The 16317-nt window shown below is 35.3% G+C and overlaps 1 protein-coding gene across 1 annotated transcript in view; it reads right to left on the bottom strand.

Moving 5' to 3' along the window:
* ONECUT1 (one cut homeobox 1) overlaps window positions 1-16317 on the bottom strand; it is a 57817-nt gene that overhangs the window by 30839 nt on the left and 10661 nt on the right. The window contains exons 2-3 of the mRNA XM_089488235.1: window positions 8696-8800; window positions 3982-4262 (exon numbers count right to left, since the gene is read on the bottom strand). Coding sequence (XP_089344361.1) covers window positions 3982-4262; window positions 8696-8800 — 386 coding nt within the window. The remainder of the gene's footprint in view (window positions 1-3981; window positions 4263-8695; window positions 8801-16317) is intronic.

Genomic DNA, 16317 nt, shown 5'->3' with positions numbered 1-16317 from the left:
ACAAAGTAAACAGAAAGTTTCACAACACATTGGAAAGAACATAAAGTGAAAGAACATACATCACTTCAATATGAAACAAAGTTTGTTTTTGCTTTACCCTGTGAAAAGAATACAGAATATCCAACAGAAAGTGTCTTTGTTAAAGAAAAAAAGAAAAAAAACCCCATCTTCATTGCATTTAATTTTTGCAACCTGTCCTGACCCAAATCCCCTTATCTAGGGAGAAAAATAATTTGGGGAGCAATAAAGCAAATCAAATAATATATATTAAAAAAAAAAAAAAGAAAAGAAATTAAAAAATAAATATTAATCCTAAAGCTTTTGAATGGAAGTTCAAACTAGTAATTTCTGTCTTATCACATAGACTTTCTGTACAACGTAACCCTAAAGATTTCTTATACTATGAGGTATTTGAAGGAATTGGTAAGTTAGATGCACGGCCTGCATCCAGGCAATAGGTACTCAGAAAAAAAGGAAAAGGCGAGGACAATAGCTGGGAGAGACTTAAACTTTGGTTCATTAGCTAAAGGTATGAAAAAAATAGATCCCTTTGGTATCAAAGAAAGGTTTGCTGCATGGTCTCACTGCAAAAGCACCATGGTGAAGAATTATTTATGTTGTTTATTATTATTTTTATTTAATTAATGGCCTTTTCATGAGGCTGAGGTATTCAAAGAGTATAAGGTGAAATCGAAGAGGTCAACAGTGGTTTAACACTTTGGTTCAAGCAAGGCACTCGTCCTATGAGTTTTTACAAGGTTTTCAACATATTTGCCTAAAGCTGTGTTTAATCATGACATTGGAAATGATTTGGTGATTACTACTTCAATTTAGGCCAAGAGGTATCAGATGGCCATGGATAGGCAAATTTTATTATGACCTGGTTTAAGGTTCATAATCATTCAGTAATTTGTGTGAAGTTCAGATATTGGAAATTCTTGTCTGTAAGAATCGGTTAAATGATTTTATAAAGCAGTCTGTAAATGTTATCCAAGATCTCTAACAAGACAGTACAGCTCTGCTAAAAACAATAGATTTAGGATGACATCACCAAGGACAACTAACGAGCCAGACCTTGGACATGTGAAGCCATCTGGTCTCTCTCTGCTATTGACTCCAAACAGTCTCAGGGGTGTGTACAGCACCTCTGACCCTGATGGGGTTAATTATAATATTTATTAAAAAAAAATGGTTATATTTCACAAAGGTCAGGGGTCATAAGTCAGGAGTCAGGGGAAGGTCATTGAGTGCCTTAAGCAGACGAGGGCCGTGCAAAAAAAATAAAAAAAAAATCTTTGGTATTCTTTGGTATCATCAACGTGATTAACATCACAAAATGGAAATCGAGTGAGGTAGCGTCTTTGGTTCACACTATAAATAGCAGATCTTTACACATTTTTTTTATTATTACATGTGGAAGCAGCCATTTCCCAACTTTGCTTCTTTGTCATATTACGAAATAGCTACCAAATGTATTGTAAAGCTAACCACACCACAATAAACCAGAAGGTCAGCACAAAGAAATCAGCCTGACCTCTGTGATAGGATTTGAACGCACCATAAACACTAATCAGACAGAAATGCTGAAGTGCTTTCTCTTTGTTTGCTAAATGCATAGATTTCTGTTTTGGTTTTTTTTCCACTCTGGTCTAGAAAAGAGGGACTCCTTCTACGTACTTGCCATTCAAGCTCTGCTGAGGTTACGTGTCCTAAGACTCTTTGGTACAACAATATTTGCAGTTTAAGCAGTAAAATCAGAGCCGCCATTTGTGAATAAATAAAAATATCCCCTTCCTTTCCAAATGACATAAAAAGAATGTCCCAGGGTTAATATTTGTACATTACCATGCACAAACAATTACTTCCAGTGACTTTTTTGGCCTTTTTAGGGCATTCAAAATCATAATGTGTAAGCAAAAGACAGCAGGGTTTGTGTATAAAATTTGTAACATACATACAAGTTCCAACAATCTAGAGGCTATCCTGAGATCTATGTGGTATGTAGCAATGTGACTGAAACTGTCCTCTGGTGGGAGAATCGTTCCAGAAGAATTTGTGCATTAATTGTGACTTATGAGGCTTGCCAGAAAAAAAAATATGCTGTCCAGTTGTGCGTTGGTTTACTAATGACTGGATAGAAAACCATCAGCAACTGCATTCCCAACCAATATCATTGCTTTTAAAAAAATGTTTCTTTGGTTTCTAGCAAATAAATGGATGGGTGCATAATAGCTGTTAAAAAATAAAAAGGAAAAAAACAAAAATAGGGTGTCATCTTATATGTGATATTCTACCTATGTCCAGTTGTTGTAAAATATTAAGCTTTAATGTACTTATCAAGGAACTCTGAGTATATCTGAGAAACAAAAATGTACGTAAAACCAATTTACAGGTAACTATAATACATCATCAGATTTTTTTTGGAATTATGTTTGTATCTTTAATTGTAAATGTTCAGTTAATGTTGACTGGATCTGACTATACATGTAAAAAACTCTTGAACTGAAGCGATAACATATGCTAGAGTGGAATGGAACCCAAATATTTCTCTAAAACACCAAATTACTAAAATTAGTAATTGGTCAAAAATGACGATATATAGTGGCAATCAGAGGTGGGCAGAAGTTGTATCAAAGGGCTGAGAATCTTTGGAGCTAGGCAGGAAATAATACAAAAACGGCTGGGTTTAAGAAGAAGTTAGTGTGTTATGTTAAATAGCACATTTATGAAAAATATATAACATGGGGACCGGCCCCTCCATTATACCAAATTAGAAAGCTGCCTATGACCCCAAGTGGAAAGGGGTATGTTTCAAAGGCCAGACATGCCAAATACAACTAGGCCACATTGTTCTGACGCTTCAGATGTTCTTAAACGACAACTGTCTCCTAATTCTAAGATTACGTAAGGATGCTGGGAGTGCAGTCCAACAACAAAAAAAAGGAAGAAAGTTCTGAAAACTTTTAACCTACTATTTTTGCAAAAAAACACTTCTTGTTTTAATTTGATAATGCAAGCAAAGTGTTTGAAATAAACACTTGAAATTATATTTGGGAAACTCAATGAACTGTACTACTGTCCTTTTTAGGTTATAATCACACGAATTAGGAATTTTGTGCTCAGATCAAACATTCCCTTTTCCCTTTCAAATATCTTTGGTGTTACAGAAATTGCAACTAATAAATATTCTTACAAATAACAGTCCTCTTACAATGCATGTTTTGTTTTTTTTGTTAAGAAATGAGAATATATACCTGCACTCCTAAATACAATGTTTTGTAAAAAATATCAGTGAAATATTAAAAACACTAATACACCTGGATTACTATCCTAAATATGTTCTTTGGTACTGTATGTCTCACTTGTGGGAGAGGTTGTGTTTGTATGTGATCAACAACCCTTAACAAACAAAGAGAATGCACAGGTCTAGGTGACACCCAACTGTTTGAAGTCTACAGCCAAATCTTGGAACTGCTACGTTCGTGCAGCACAAGTTCAAATACACTCAGTTCCAATCATCTTAGACTTGTTGGTCAAACCACGTTCCATCTTGCAGACAAGTTATGACCAAGTTCTCTTACCACTGGCTTATATTGTACTAATGCACATTACACCTTCATTGTTAAGTGTGTGGTAGTAATGAAAACCCATATCAGAAAATATTCATTCCACAAGAGATCACTATGCTCCAAACCAGCAGATGGCAAAATTATGATGGTGATGGCTGAAGGTGTAAGGCCAGTGGAATTTATTTCATTCGTCTCCATTTTTTTTTTTTGCAAATCGTTCTCCTGAAAAATGTCTTAAGAAGAAAAGTCAACATACAGGAGAAATGAGTCTTTGGTTTCTTTGGACTTATAAATAATTTTGGTTTTCAAACAGTTCTAAAGTATAAACCTGCTATTTTGAGGTCCTTGTCTTTTTATTAAAGCTTTTCCACCGAGGTTTTAGTTTCTGTGGGGTTTTGTGTTCCCTTCATACTTTGGTACAAGTGCTTGCTGAAGATGATGTGCTGCCAGAGCTCCCCTCATCCTGCCATTTATCTAGACTCCTCCTGCGCGCATTCATGAAGAAGTTGCTGACTGTGCTGAGCTCCAGGCCTAGCTGCTGGGAAATGGTTATTTGTAATTCTTTGGATGGACGCTTGTTTTCTTTGAATATTGCATGGAGAGTCCTCCTTTGGACATCTGTGAAGACTAACCTTGGCTTTTTAGGTGTATTCCCTCTGTCCTTGCCATGCTCTTGTTCTTTTCGTTTACATGCTAAAAAATAAAATGGGATAATGCATTTTAGTAAAAGTAGAAGCCAAAAGATAAATATGACATATACACGGCATGACATAGTTTATGGCACAAAGTAATTTATGAATAAAAAATAATCTAGCCTGACAGTGGGAACGGCATTTAATGGTAGGAACTGAGAACATGTCCATACACAGCCTACTGGATAAAGATAGCTTGGCAGGCTGCCCCACCTTACTTATTAATTTTAACAATAATAATTTAAAATATATATTAACACTGAATAATAATAATTATTAGCAAATAAAGAGACAAACATTTAAAAAGAGCTAAGAATTGATTTTATTTTGTACATATTCGTGTCTATCAACTAGATACCTCGATCTGCTTTTGAACTAAAAAGCCCAACAGCCAGCAGATAACTAAGCAGGGTGGCAATCGTAGTCCAACAACTGCTGTAGGGTCACAGTTTCCCTTCTCCGACCTATCTGGGACCGATAAAGTGCAAGGCACACATGCTCCATAGAACACACCTGAGGTAGTCTATATATAGAAATATTTATGGCTTGTGTGTTGAAAATTGGAGCAAAGTCAACATTTATAGCTTTAACCCATTGGACACCAGAACTTTGCAGAGCCCCATTTCGTTTTATCTTTTGTTCATGTAAGATCCTTGTTCCCATTAGTAAACTAATAAACCTATAGAGAATTATCTCTTCTGTGATAAGGAGGCGCCACAATGTATTTTAGGTAGCACTCAAGTATAAGAGCTATCTGCTATCAGAGTCTATGATTATATCACCCTATATGTTATGTTTAGAAAAGACTGTATGTCTGCTGACTTATCTTCAAGAAAAATCAATGACACCAATCAATATACAACACCAATAATTCAAATATAATGGTAGCCTCACAATTTCTTTTATTTCAGTCTCATTTCTGTACAGAGATTATCAGTGCTCTGATTGTGATATGAAAGCTGTTTGAAGAAGGGTTTAGCGCAAAGTCCAGTAGCTTGTAAGTGTTTTCTAAAAGTGTCACTGGAAAGGGATTCAAACTATGTGATTAATGCAAATTAGAATTATTTGTCTCTGATTCTAGGTATGCACGGCACATATGTCTAGATATGTGTAATATATATATATATATATATATATATATATATATATATATATATATATATATATATATATATATAGTGTAATGGGTTCCCCTACACTCACATGCAGCTATGCTTCTAATCCATTCTGATATCAGTAACATTTTGTTGATTGCTATGCATTTATGTTGTGGGAGCTGCACATTGCCATGCTGTTAACTGAGCTCCCCCTTGTGATATAGAGAAAATGCATTGATGTGCCAAGTCCTGAAATTTCCTGATTGCTTCCTTTCCTGCCTGGCCAGCAGTTGGGTATGTATATATGGCGCCGTCTGCTTACTTTCTTATTGATTTTTCTTCCAACTTTTAACTTGCACATTACAGAACTCTAAAAACAACCTGCTCACCTAAAACCATAATGGGAGTTAGTACAATTAATGTCAACATGCATTTGTGCTTACAAAGTGATATATATATATATATATATATATATATACACACACATATATATACAATGTGTCCATTTTCTGGCAGTGTTTTCGGTAGCTGCACTCTTCTGCATATGTTGGCTATCTCAGAAAGCTGGTGTTGGTTGTTATTTAATATAATGTGTTTTACAAACCCTACAAAACGACATTGGACATTTATGCAATCTGGAATTGGATGTTTCAGTTTAGTTAAGCATGTGAAGAGTTGCCTAGCATAACTAATTAGAATGTAATTGCTGTGACTGTAGCCTAATTTACTGCACATGAATTAAAGGGACCTCTAATTGCAACAAGTAAATTAGCTAAATGAACAATTTTGTGACTTCATCAATATTTTCATTACTTTAAGCAGCCTTATGGTTTCCTCCAAATGTATTTGGCCAGTGAACCAACAGGCTGTGCTGTTGCACTGTTACTGAAATGCGATTTGTTACAATTCCTTCCAGGAATTCAATATATGTCTGTTTGTCTGCCTCTGTTTGTCTCTCTATCCATGTATGTACATTTAGATTTCTGTTGTCATCACATAGCTTTGTTACAAGCAAACAGAATTACCTATGTATTGCCTGCAGTATAGTATTTTGTATAAGTAAATGTATATATACACTAGTAATTATATGTGTGTGTATACAGTGATTGTTTTCAATTTTTCATACACTGACAATAAATAATATTTTACATATAACTTTAGTGTGGATCTGTATTCGTCTTGGGTAGACCCAAGAAGCCAGGAAATATAGATTCCCAAAACACCTGTGTTTGAACCCCACAGTGCTTAATAGTCAGTCATAAGACACATTCAGCACACCAGACAGCATAGAAAACCCATAAGGAAAAAGAAGGATCCAGTCAGGGTGAAAATTCAGTCCAAAATCTTTGTTAAAAAAAGACCTTTAAATAATGGCCCAAAACAAAGACAACGCACCTTGCCAAGCCCCCCCCTGCCTATTTCCTGGAGAAGTAACACCTTGGCACTGGGATTTTCCCTGCTGATACCATCCTGGATGCTAAAAAAATTCCCAAAAGCTATTTGATCCTTTCTGGGCCCTACTCTTTGTTCTGTATTTTGCTCTGACCTGCTTGCTTTCTGCTCTGTTTCTTTTCATCCTCCTATATTTTTTTTATTTTGCTTTGGTGAAAAGTCAACAGATTGGATTTATACTGGGTTTAAAGGAAAACTGGCAAGTGGAACAAAGGGACATTACAGCCAGACTGCTCTGATTTCTGTTCCAATTTATTGTAACGTGTAATCCTACAATAGGGCCAAAACCTAGATTTTCAGATACATTTCTTTCAATGCTGGATTTCCTCTATGTCCCCTCTTTAGACTTTGTAACCCATTCTAATGAATTGTAGAACTGCACTTGTGCTTACTGAACATTATATAAATAATGACATAATAATACAAATGTTAATGATTTACTCCTATGGAAATGTGTGTGTACCTGAATGCAAATGTGATTTTGCCTTTTCAACAAAGCCTAAGAATCCATTCTCCAGGGTGGATTGGAACTTTATATTCAGCTCTGCAGTATGCATTTTTCCAGTGCTATACCCATTAGAGAACACTATAAGGAGATATACAATAAAAGTGCTATCACCTGATCTTGTACATATTAAATATAGAGCTGTTAAATAAATCCATACATAAAGATTTTTTTTAAAATACTTTACATATCAACTTCTACCGGGGCTTCTATGTAGGAGCACCGGCCTTAGATGACCTTTTGGTGCTCCACCATAGACGCACCAGCAGAAGTGCCAGCGTGCATCGAGGAAGATTCCCTGCAGCGCTGCAGGGGACCTGTATCCTCCTCTCTGGCAGCTGGGGCTTCCATGGTGGAGCACCTGCATTGAAGCACCGGTAGAAGTGGCGAGCAGAGACAAAGGTTGTCTGGGGATGCATTGGTAAGTCGGGGGGGGGGTCAGAGTGGCATATCTAGGGGGCATAAAGCATATCTGGGGAGCAGAGTGGCATATCTGGGGGACAAAGGGGCATATCAGGGAGGCATATCTATAAGTAAGGCGCATTATGAATTAAGGGGGGACCTTAAAAAGGCTATTGGTTTTCCAAATTTCTTTTTATATATATAACACATGATACCAATACATGTATTCCTGTTTTTTAGTAATATACAGTTTTACCATTCCACTAATGTGTATTTTTTCTTAAAAAATATTTTGTTCTTTAAAATAGCACCAAACTTTAAGGGTGCGGCCTATAATCTGGTGCGGCCTATAATTGAGCCAATACGGTAATCATTTTCACTGTTATTTAAATGAATGCTGCCATAATAATAACAATAAGATAAGGACAAAGGAAGGCAAGGATTATGCTTTGTCTATTATGGTGAAGAGTCAATACTGTCTGTCTGAACTCCATTGATTATTACCCTGATAATAATAATAATAATAATTGTAACACAATAAAATGTCATTAGACACACATTTCTTCAGAAAACAGTTAATTATTACATATTTAAACAGTTGTAAACCCTGCATATCCATTTCTATGCAATGCAGATATCTGTATAAAAAAACACATTTCTTTTTAAATGCCTAATGAAATGTATACAGGCACAAGCACACTCACACACTACATATATATATATATATATATATATTATGATATGTATAAACAATAATTATCACAAAACCTTGTGTTTGAATTGATTGTATAAGGCATGATGAGTAATACTCATGGAGTATTGATTAAAACATTTGCACTATATCCCACCTTTAATGCATGGCTTGCTTCTTTAGCTACACTCATAAAGAAAAAAAATATTACTAGGAGACTTTTGGGCTATAAGATTAAAACAGTTTCTCTGGAATATTGCCTCAAGAAATGCAGTATATATACTCACACATGTGATTAGACTGGGAGCTTTGTGATGGATAGCCGATTTTAACCAGGGAATCTGCAGGCAACTGTCCAGAGTGCTGAAATACCGGGTCGGCGGGTACCAAAGCTAGTTTAGCAAAGACATTAAATAATTTAAATAATAATCTCCACCTTGTAAACACAATTCAGTTAATGTATATTGCAAATATGTTAGTTATCATTACACAATTTAACTCACATTTCTAAGGATGTCAATAAAAAAAAACAGAATGAAAAGAAATGCATGCATCAGTGTGCTTGGACAAGAGAAATGATGATCCATACATTAAAGAATGGAAATAAGTAGCAGTGAGATCCAGTTTAGTTCAGGAAGGAATTATCATGTGATCAGATGTACACCTACATGTGTATGCAAGTGGACAATGTATTTCAGGCAGTGAAAGTGCTGACATGGGAGATAAGGGGTGGCAAGAAAGAGAATGTCATGGAGAGAATTAAATGTATAGATTTGTCATGTCTAAGTTACTGGGAGATGCAACAGGTAGATCAAACATTATGCTTGGTATAAAAGCACGGTTACACTGCATGCCAATGGAAGGCTCACATATTGGGCCTTGCAGTAATTTTTAGCAAGGTACATGAATGGTAATTGGAATTTATTTACAGGATGATTTAAAGCGTGAGCTTCAGAATGCAAGGGTACACTACAAGTAAAATTTCAATCCAAACGATCATAACCACTTGTCAAAAGCAGCCAGCCTCCAGCCTCCACTTGTCAAAAGCAACCAGCCTCCATTAGGACAGAACAGCCACTATGTGGATTATGCATGTTGCTATGTTATTATCAGTTAAGATTGGTGCCTTTATTTTGCAACTGAGTAAAATAATAAGGAAAAAGAGAAAAAACAAAAATATCCGAACTGTCCATTGTGAATTCTCGTTTCACCCTGTGATCAGATGGTGTTATATTGTACAACGCCTGTATAACCCTCCTTTGACACTCCGTGGGTTCAGAGTAAATGGAGGCTTTGCAGTGGACACAGCAGTGGAAGGGTTAAAGGATAGTTACAAGGATCGTTGAATTATAGGTGTTAATCCCAGAATTCAAGGTTTAGGCTAGGTTTCCACTTGGGTTTTTGTCCTGCGTTATTTTCTTGATGAAAAACGCCAGGAAAAACGCCAAGAAAACTGCCACTGCATTTACCTGCGTTTTGGCGTTTTTTCTGGAGTTTTTTTCTGGCGTTTTAGCCTTTCTGTGGAAATTGCTTTTTTTGACCTTAGGCAGTTTTTCCAGCCTTTACAAGTTAGAAGTTTCACCCAGCTAAAAGGGATTAGGATAAATGGCAAGTATCTGCCCCCTCCTGATGTCCTTTACTTGGTAGAGTTCTACTTAAACTCGCCCCGGCGGACCCTTTTGTCTCTTTTCTGTGGTTTGTAAGGCATGCTTTATTCCGAATGTCTGCTCCTCTAGGAAGATTTGCCCCAAATGATGGTGCAAATTGTTTGCTGCTGCTTTTGGCACGCAGGATCCAGTTGGGTATGTTTGTTTGTAATGGCATGTTTGTTCCAAATGGTGTAAAATTCAATATGAACTTTGTTTTGTGTGAAACTGTTTGTTTCCAGCCTATTTCTCGTAGGACACACAGATACTGGGTCCATCCTCTGCATTGTAACTGTGGAAAAAACGCCATAAAAAACACCAAGGCAAAAAACCCACATGGCTTTTTCATGGCGTTTTTTCTCTCCCATAGACTTCTATTGGAGAAAAACGCCAAGATTTCCTTGCAAAAAACGCCAGAGTGTCAACATGCTGCGATTTTGAAAAACTGCCACAGAGCCCAAAAAAGCAGTAAAACGCCAAAGAGGACTGAAAAAACGCCAGACAGAAAAACGCCAAGTGGATATGGCATTGTGCGATTTCCTATTGAAGAACAGCTAACATCTGGCCGCAGCGTTTTTTCACTTAAAAAACGCCGTGTGGCTGAATTGGCATTTTTATGGGCGTTTTTAGCAAAAAAAAAAAACAAGTGGAAACCTAGCCTTATTAAAGCACAATTATTCTATAATACAAAAACAAACAAAGAAATACTGATCCACGTGGATTACTAATCATTTGGATGCTAGTCCAGAAGACTCAATGCATTTTAGTAATTAAGCATTGCTTCCCTTTCTGTCACACAAAGAGTTAAACCTCTAAGGCACTTTATGTTTATTGAATGAAAACATCCCCTCTGGCAATGTCCAGCTGGCCTGCTAGTAAAGGAACTCCAGTTAGTGTGGGATTCTGCCTGAAAATATCTCCTACTGCAATATCTCATTTAGATAAACATTAACCCAAAGCAAATGTGGCAATGCTATAAATCAGTCAGTCTACAAGGACACTGACAACAGGGCATTCTGCAGGTGGAAGACTTTCTCAGCACTGGCTTTTCTATCTGTTCCCTTATCACAATACTGCTGAGATGGCACTTCAGTGGGGAAAAAAAAGATGATTCTATCTCCCCTCAAACTTTAAACTGAGTGGACTAACAAGATAGGCAGCTAACTAATACCACCCCATGGTGCAAGAGCTGAAGCAGGCTGCGAGCTGCCACTCACACAACCCACTCCATAGTCACCAAATATTATGATACTTGGCAGTATCATTGGTTGTAACCATTTCAGTGCCACTGCATTGTTCACTCACCTGGCATCACTTTGGCTGAGAATATTCACCATGTGTTCATGGCCAGTGCTGGTAACATTGCATTGCACTATTTGGACACTTAAGAGTAGTAGCAGAAAATAATAATAATGATTATATATATATATATATATATATACATTGTGCTATTTCTCAAAAGCTTCAATTAATTTAGATGCTGACTGTTTTAGAGTAACAACAATTAAAAGGCAGTTATTCTGAACATTAAAATATTGTCCCTTTATATATAACCTACATATGAATAATGTGTGAAACCCCAGGGGTTAATACGCTATGTTTAACATCTCTGGGCTCACCTCACCATCATCCATTCTTATTAATGGTGTCAGCCAAACAAATCATTGCCCACATATAAAGGTTTGGTTTCTATTAGAAACTTTCTAACATGTCTGAAACAACAATTACTTCTGATATTAGTTGTTAAATGTGTGGTTATAATACATATTTATTGTTAATTTAATAGCCATCTCTGTTTAATCAGCAGATGTTGCCAAGTGGGTCATTTATTACTAGATCACTATTTATAGTTATTATAAATTCTAAAAGACAATGGTGAGAGCATGACTTTATGAATTTATATTTATTGAGGACATAGTGGACTGGATTGAAATAACTAATCAAATTACTTAGATTCAATTATAAGTGAAATACTGTGGAAAGTATAATTGTGATAAGAGGTAGCACAAGAAGAAGTATCAGTATCACATGCATAGAACTACTGAAACATTTTATTGATTACTGACAAGCATTCATTAATAAATTTACTAAATGGTATTTACAAAAAGGTAGTCTTGGTGCAAAAAAAGTAGTTGTATCATAACAGTGACGAATATGATGATGAAACAAACAACAACACTTTGCTGGTTGTAACTGTGGTAAGACTTTGCACAATAATGGATTTATATAAGGCCCTCTGTGAATTTGATCTCATTAAGAAGAATTAAGGTAATTATTGGAACTAAATTAAATGAAAAACAAAATAGAAGGACATGCATGGTATGGGTTTAACCTTAAATAGTGATTGTATTTGAGGTTTTTCTGCTCAAAACTGACATGGTCTTAAGATATTGTTTTTAATCAATGAACTAATGAATATTTTGGCAGTGGACCTGGACCTATTTTCAACCTCACTGTGTTACTGTTCCATTTGCTGACCAACTTTATTTGTTTATTATATTTCCAATGCATGCAAGTATATTTGTTATTAAGAGTATAAACTTACATTATACATCACTTTTTTTCTGTGTACATTTTACAAATATATTTTGTAACCATAGAAGCACAGAAACATAGACTTTGATGGCAGACAACAACCATTCGGCCCATCTAGTCTGCCCATTTTTCCTGAGGTAGAGACTAAAACCTTAATCAGCCCTTGGTCTTGTTTTCGATTCGGGATAGCTTTATGCCTATCCCATTCATGTTTGTAGTTCTACTACTTATGATGGTGGCTGTTACACTTACTGATAAAGAACAATTATGGGCAGTAAATTCAATATCTGTTTTTTAATTGAAGTTTACAAAAAATACAAAGGGAACAAAAATAAAACATACACACTATCATGTCATCTCAAATGGTACAAAATACATATAAACCATATAAAATATTTAGCTTATAAATTAAATAAATTCAAAATCTTAACTGCCCTTAAGTATCCAAAATCTGTCATTTGAACCTTAAATAGTCAACAATGTGCAGTGGAACACTGCAAGTTTTTTTTTGGTACAATTAAATACGCTGTTATTAATAAAGCAACGAACAGAAATCCACTCAAACATACCATTGCCTATTTTAGTGGTTAGAGTACTGTTTGGTCTTATGAGAAGGTCTAATGCATTGGTTGCTATGGCAATAACACCACTTCTGGAACTTCTGGCACCAGAAATACTATTTATACATTACCATTGAAATCTTCACCTTGAAAAAAATAAAGCAAACTAAGCATGAATAGCATTTTGACACTGGAGAACTCATATTGTAATCAGATATTTTAGTAGCAAAGATGTTTTACACATGCTTTTTGATTCAGTAGCATAACACAGCTTCACTTGTTCATAACAGATTTGTCTTTTGTAATGTAATAACTAAACACTCTTCTGCAATATGCTTAAAACTTCTTTTGTAAAGAACAGATGAAAAGATGTTTGGATGGAAAACCGCAACTAAGTACACTTTAATAATTTGAGTGTGTACAAGCGAATGTGTGCTGAACATAAAGGTGGAATTAATGGTACTGATAACATTAAAATGTGGTTTTTGCAGTAGGTTACCTGGCATACTGTCAAAATGATTATTTCAATGTTTTATTGAATGATATGAAGCATAAACTGTGTTATGAATCAGTTCTCTGAATTTGAATATCTAAATGTAATTTATTAGATCTGTGGTGCAGGTCACTTTGCACTGGGGATTATCACAGCTGTGTTTGAGAGAGCAAAGAAAACAATTTCTTCTATGTCCCAAGCCTTTTCTTCAAGGCTATCCATAGACAAGCCCTGACTACCATATTGGACACTAGGCAGTTACTTGGGTCATTGAGCTGGAATAAGGCCCCACCATGAAGTTCCTTTGTTGGCAACAAAATGCAGGCAAGAGAAGGGTACTGGAAACCCAATTCACATAAAGGACAAGAAACCCTGGGGCCAGCCCTGTCCACAGGATAAACTAGGCATGAGGCTACAAAGCCATGTTTGGCTTATTGTGTTTGCACCAATCATGCTTGTTTCCGTCTTGCTGTTTTAAATAATTTTTTTTCCATACTTTATTTTAATGCTTATTATTGTGCTAATCCAGATTTGTGTACTGGACTATTCATTTGTCTTGCTTTTCATCTTTGTGCTGTAAATTTAGGTATCTACAGCCGGGCTCTCTAAAATGCAGGGCTCTCTGACAATTTTTATTATAATTTTGGTGCCTACATCCAGATGTTGCGCCAGAATCAAAGGCAATAATGTTTATGTATTTTACAAATTTTTACTATTTTACACCATTTATTATTATTTTTATTGTATATTTATTGCGAGTTGGACAAGTGCACTTTATTGTTTTCTTATTTGATGAATTATTTACTAAATAATATATGTGTATTTATATTATATGATTTTTTTTGTTAATTTCTTTCTCTTGAGAAATGGCAGCATTGATTGAAGATATAAGTATTATATTTGAGTTTATTTTATTGGTGATATCCATTTATGGAGGTTTTGATTTAGTTTGTTATATATTATTTATCATAGTTATTAATGATTTTAAATTATTATTTTATATTATTTAATTAGACTTGGTTCTGTTATTTTATCAACTAATTTATTTTTAACCGCTACCTTCTTTACTTTTTTCTAGTCTTTACAAATCAAATCAGTGTTCATTAACAAACAGTCTATGTAGTTATATTAAAAAACCCACTAAATGAACAAGTGCACTATTAAAAATTAGATTTTAGTTTCTTATGAAATCAAACAATAATATTGATAATCAGCATGCACTTGCTAAACTAAAAATAAAATAAAATAAATTTATGGGAAGATAATAACTTTTAGCCTCATGTAGTCTGCACATTTTTCCTGGTAATTTCTTATGTTCAATAGTCTTAGGCCTTATGCAATACACCCACTACCACTGCTGAAAGGCTATTTATTCATTACCTTCTCAGTGAAGTATTACTTTCTACCATATATATTAATCCTAGTTTTGGATGAATTATGTGACAAACCAATTGTGTGGAAAAATAGGATTCTACATATTTATTTTTTTTTTGCATTATTGAAGAAGAATTTTATTATTGGTATGTCATCCATATATCCATGTAATCAACTGTAGATGCATGACTAGCATTACTAAAATCCATGCTTATGTGAAAACCCTTTTCATGGAATCTTTGTGAAAGTTCACCTGCTGTGGACTATGTCTACTACCAAAGGAGTAACTACGAGGCATTCCATGCTCTTAACAGGTATTCTGGAAGTTACCCCCCACATACTGAATTGTCAGGAGCCACAGAGGTCATTTTGGAATACCAATATTCTACTGCCCCAGCTTACTTACCCTTACCTACTAACATGATTCACATCATACTTAGCTAGGTTATTATGTTTGCTAGATTTACACTTATTGTTTTTCTTCTTAAATCAAGCGTGCAAGTTATTTAGTTTAGGAAGACTGCCTATGAATTATGTGAATTGTACTTCCTAGTGCTGATGAATGAAAATGTGCGGAACCCTCTATTTATGCACATGATGAATGGGAAGGGTTTGATTATTTGAAAGTAGCCAACAACTGCTTATAACACCAACACAAATAAAGGCCTATATTTAAGCCCTGCATAGTTTTACATATGTGTTAAAAAAAATGCCACAAACAATTTACCTTCTGGATGAAAAATAACAAAGGACACAATGCTCAGAAGCTGATTAGAAAATGAACAGAGCAAAGCCACAATGGAACATGATTGTCTGTCAAGGTCATGGCCTGCCTTAGGCTAACCCATTGCCAATAGTGAAATCAATGCTCACCACCACTGAACTACTACTACTTTTCCAAAGATTAGAGATCACATTAAAACAATATTGCTGAGAATGACAGCAAAATCTTTTTGGATAACAAGTATTAGTATTAAGGTAGAACTGCCCTCGTATTCTAAGGAGACATTGCCTGTAGAAAGAGAACAACTCAGGTTCATATGGTTAGGGACTGTTTTAGTATCAGTAGATCATTTTAAAGTGGTATAGGATTTATTGCATAGGGTATGGTTGCATTCACTGCCTGAACGCAATGTAATTGTTGATTTTGAAATCACTAAATTGAGTGCTGATATTGTGCTATGCACACCCCCTCTATTCACATGTGCTCTTTTAATTGTGACTGTAATGACATTTATTTTTTTGCCAGATTTTCACCAATCCTGGGTTGTGCAGTATAGTTCAGTTGTGTCCAGCAGTAA

This window comes from Sceloporus occidentalis, unplaced genomic scaffold, assembly GCF_023333645.1.
Source record: "Sceloporus occidentalis isolate IW3139 unplaced genomic scaffold, rSceOcc1.0.p SCAF_37, whole genome shotgun sequence".
Taxonomy (NCBI): Eukaryota; Metazoa; Chordata; class Lepidosauria; order Squamata; family Phrynosomatidae; genus Sceloporus; species Sceloporus occidentalis.
Note: the sequence above shows the minus strand (reverse complement) of the source record. Positions and strands in the feature narration are given on the sequence as shown.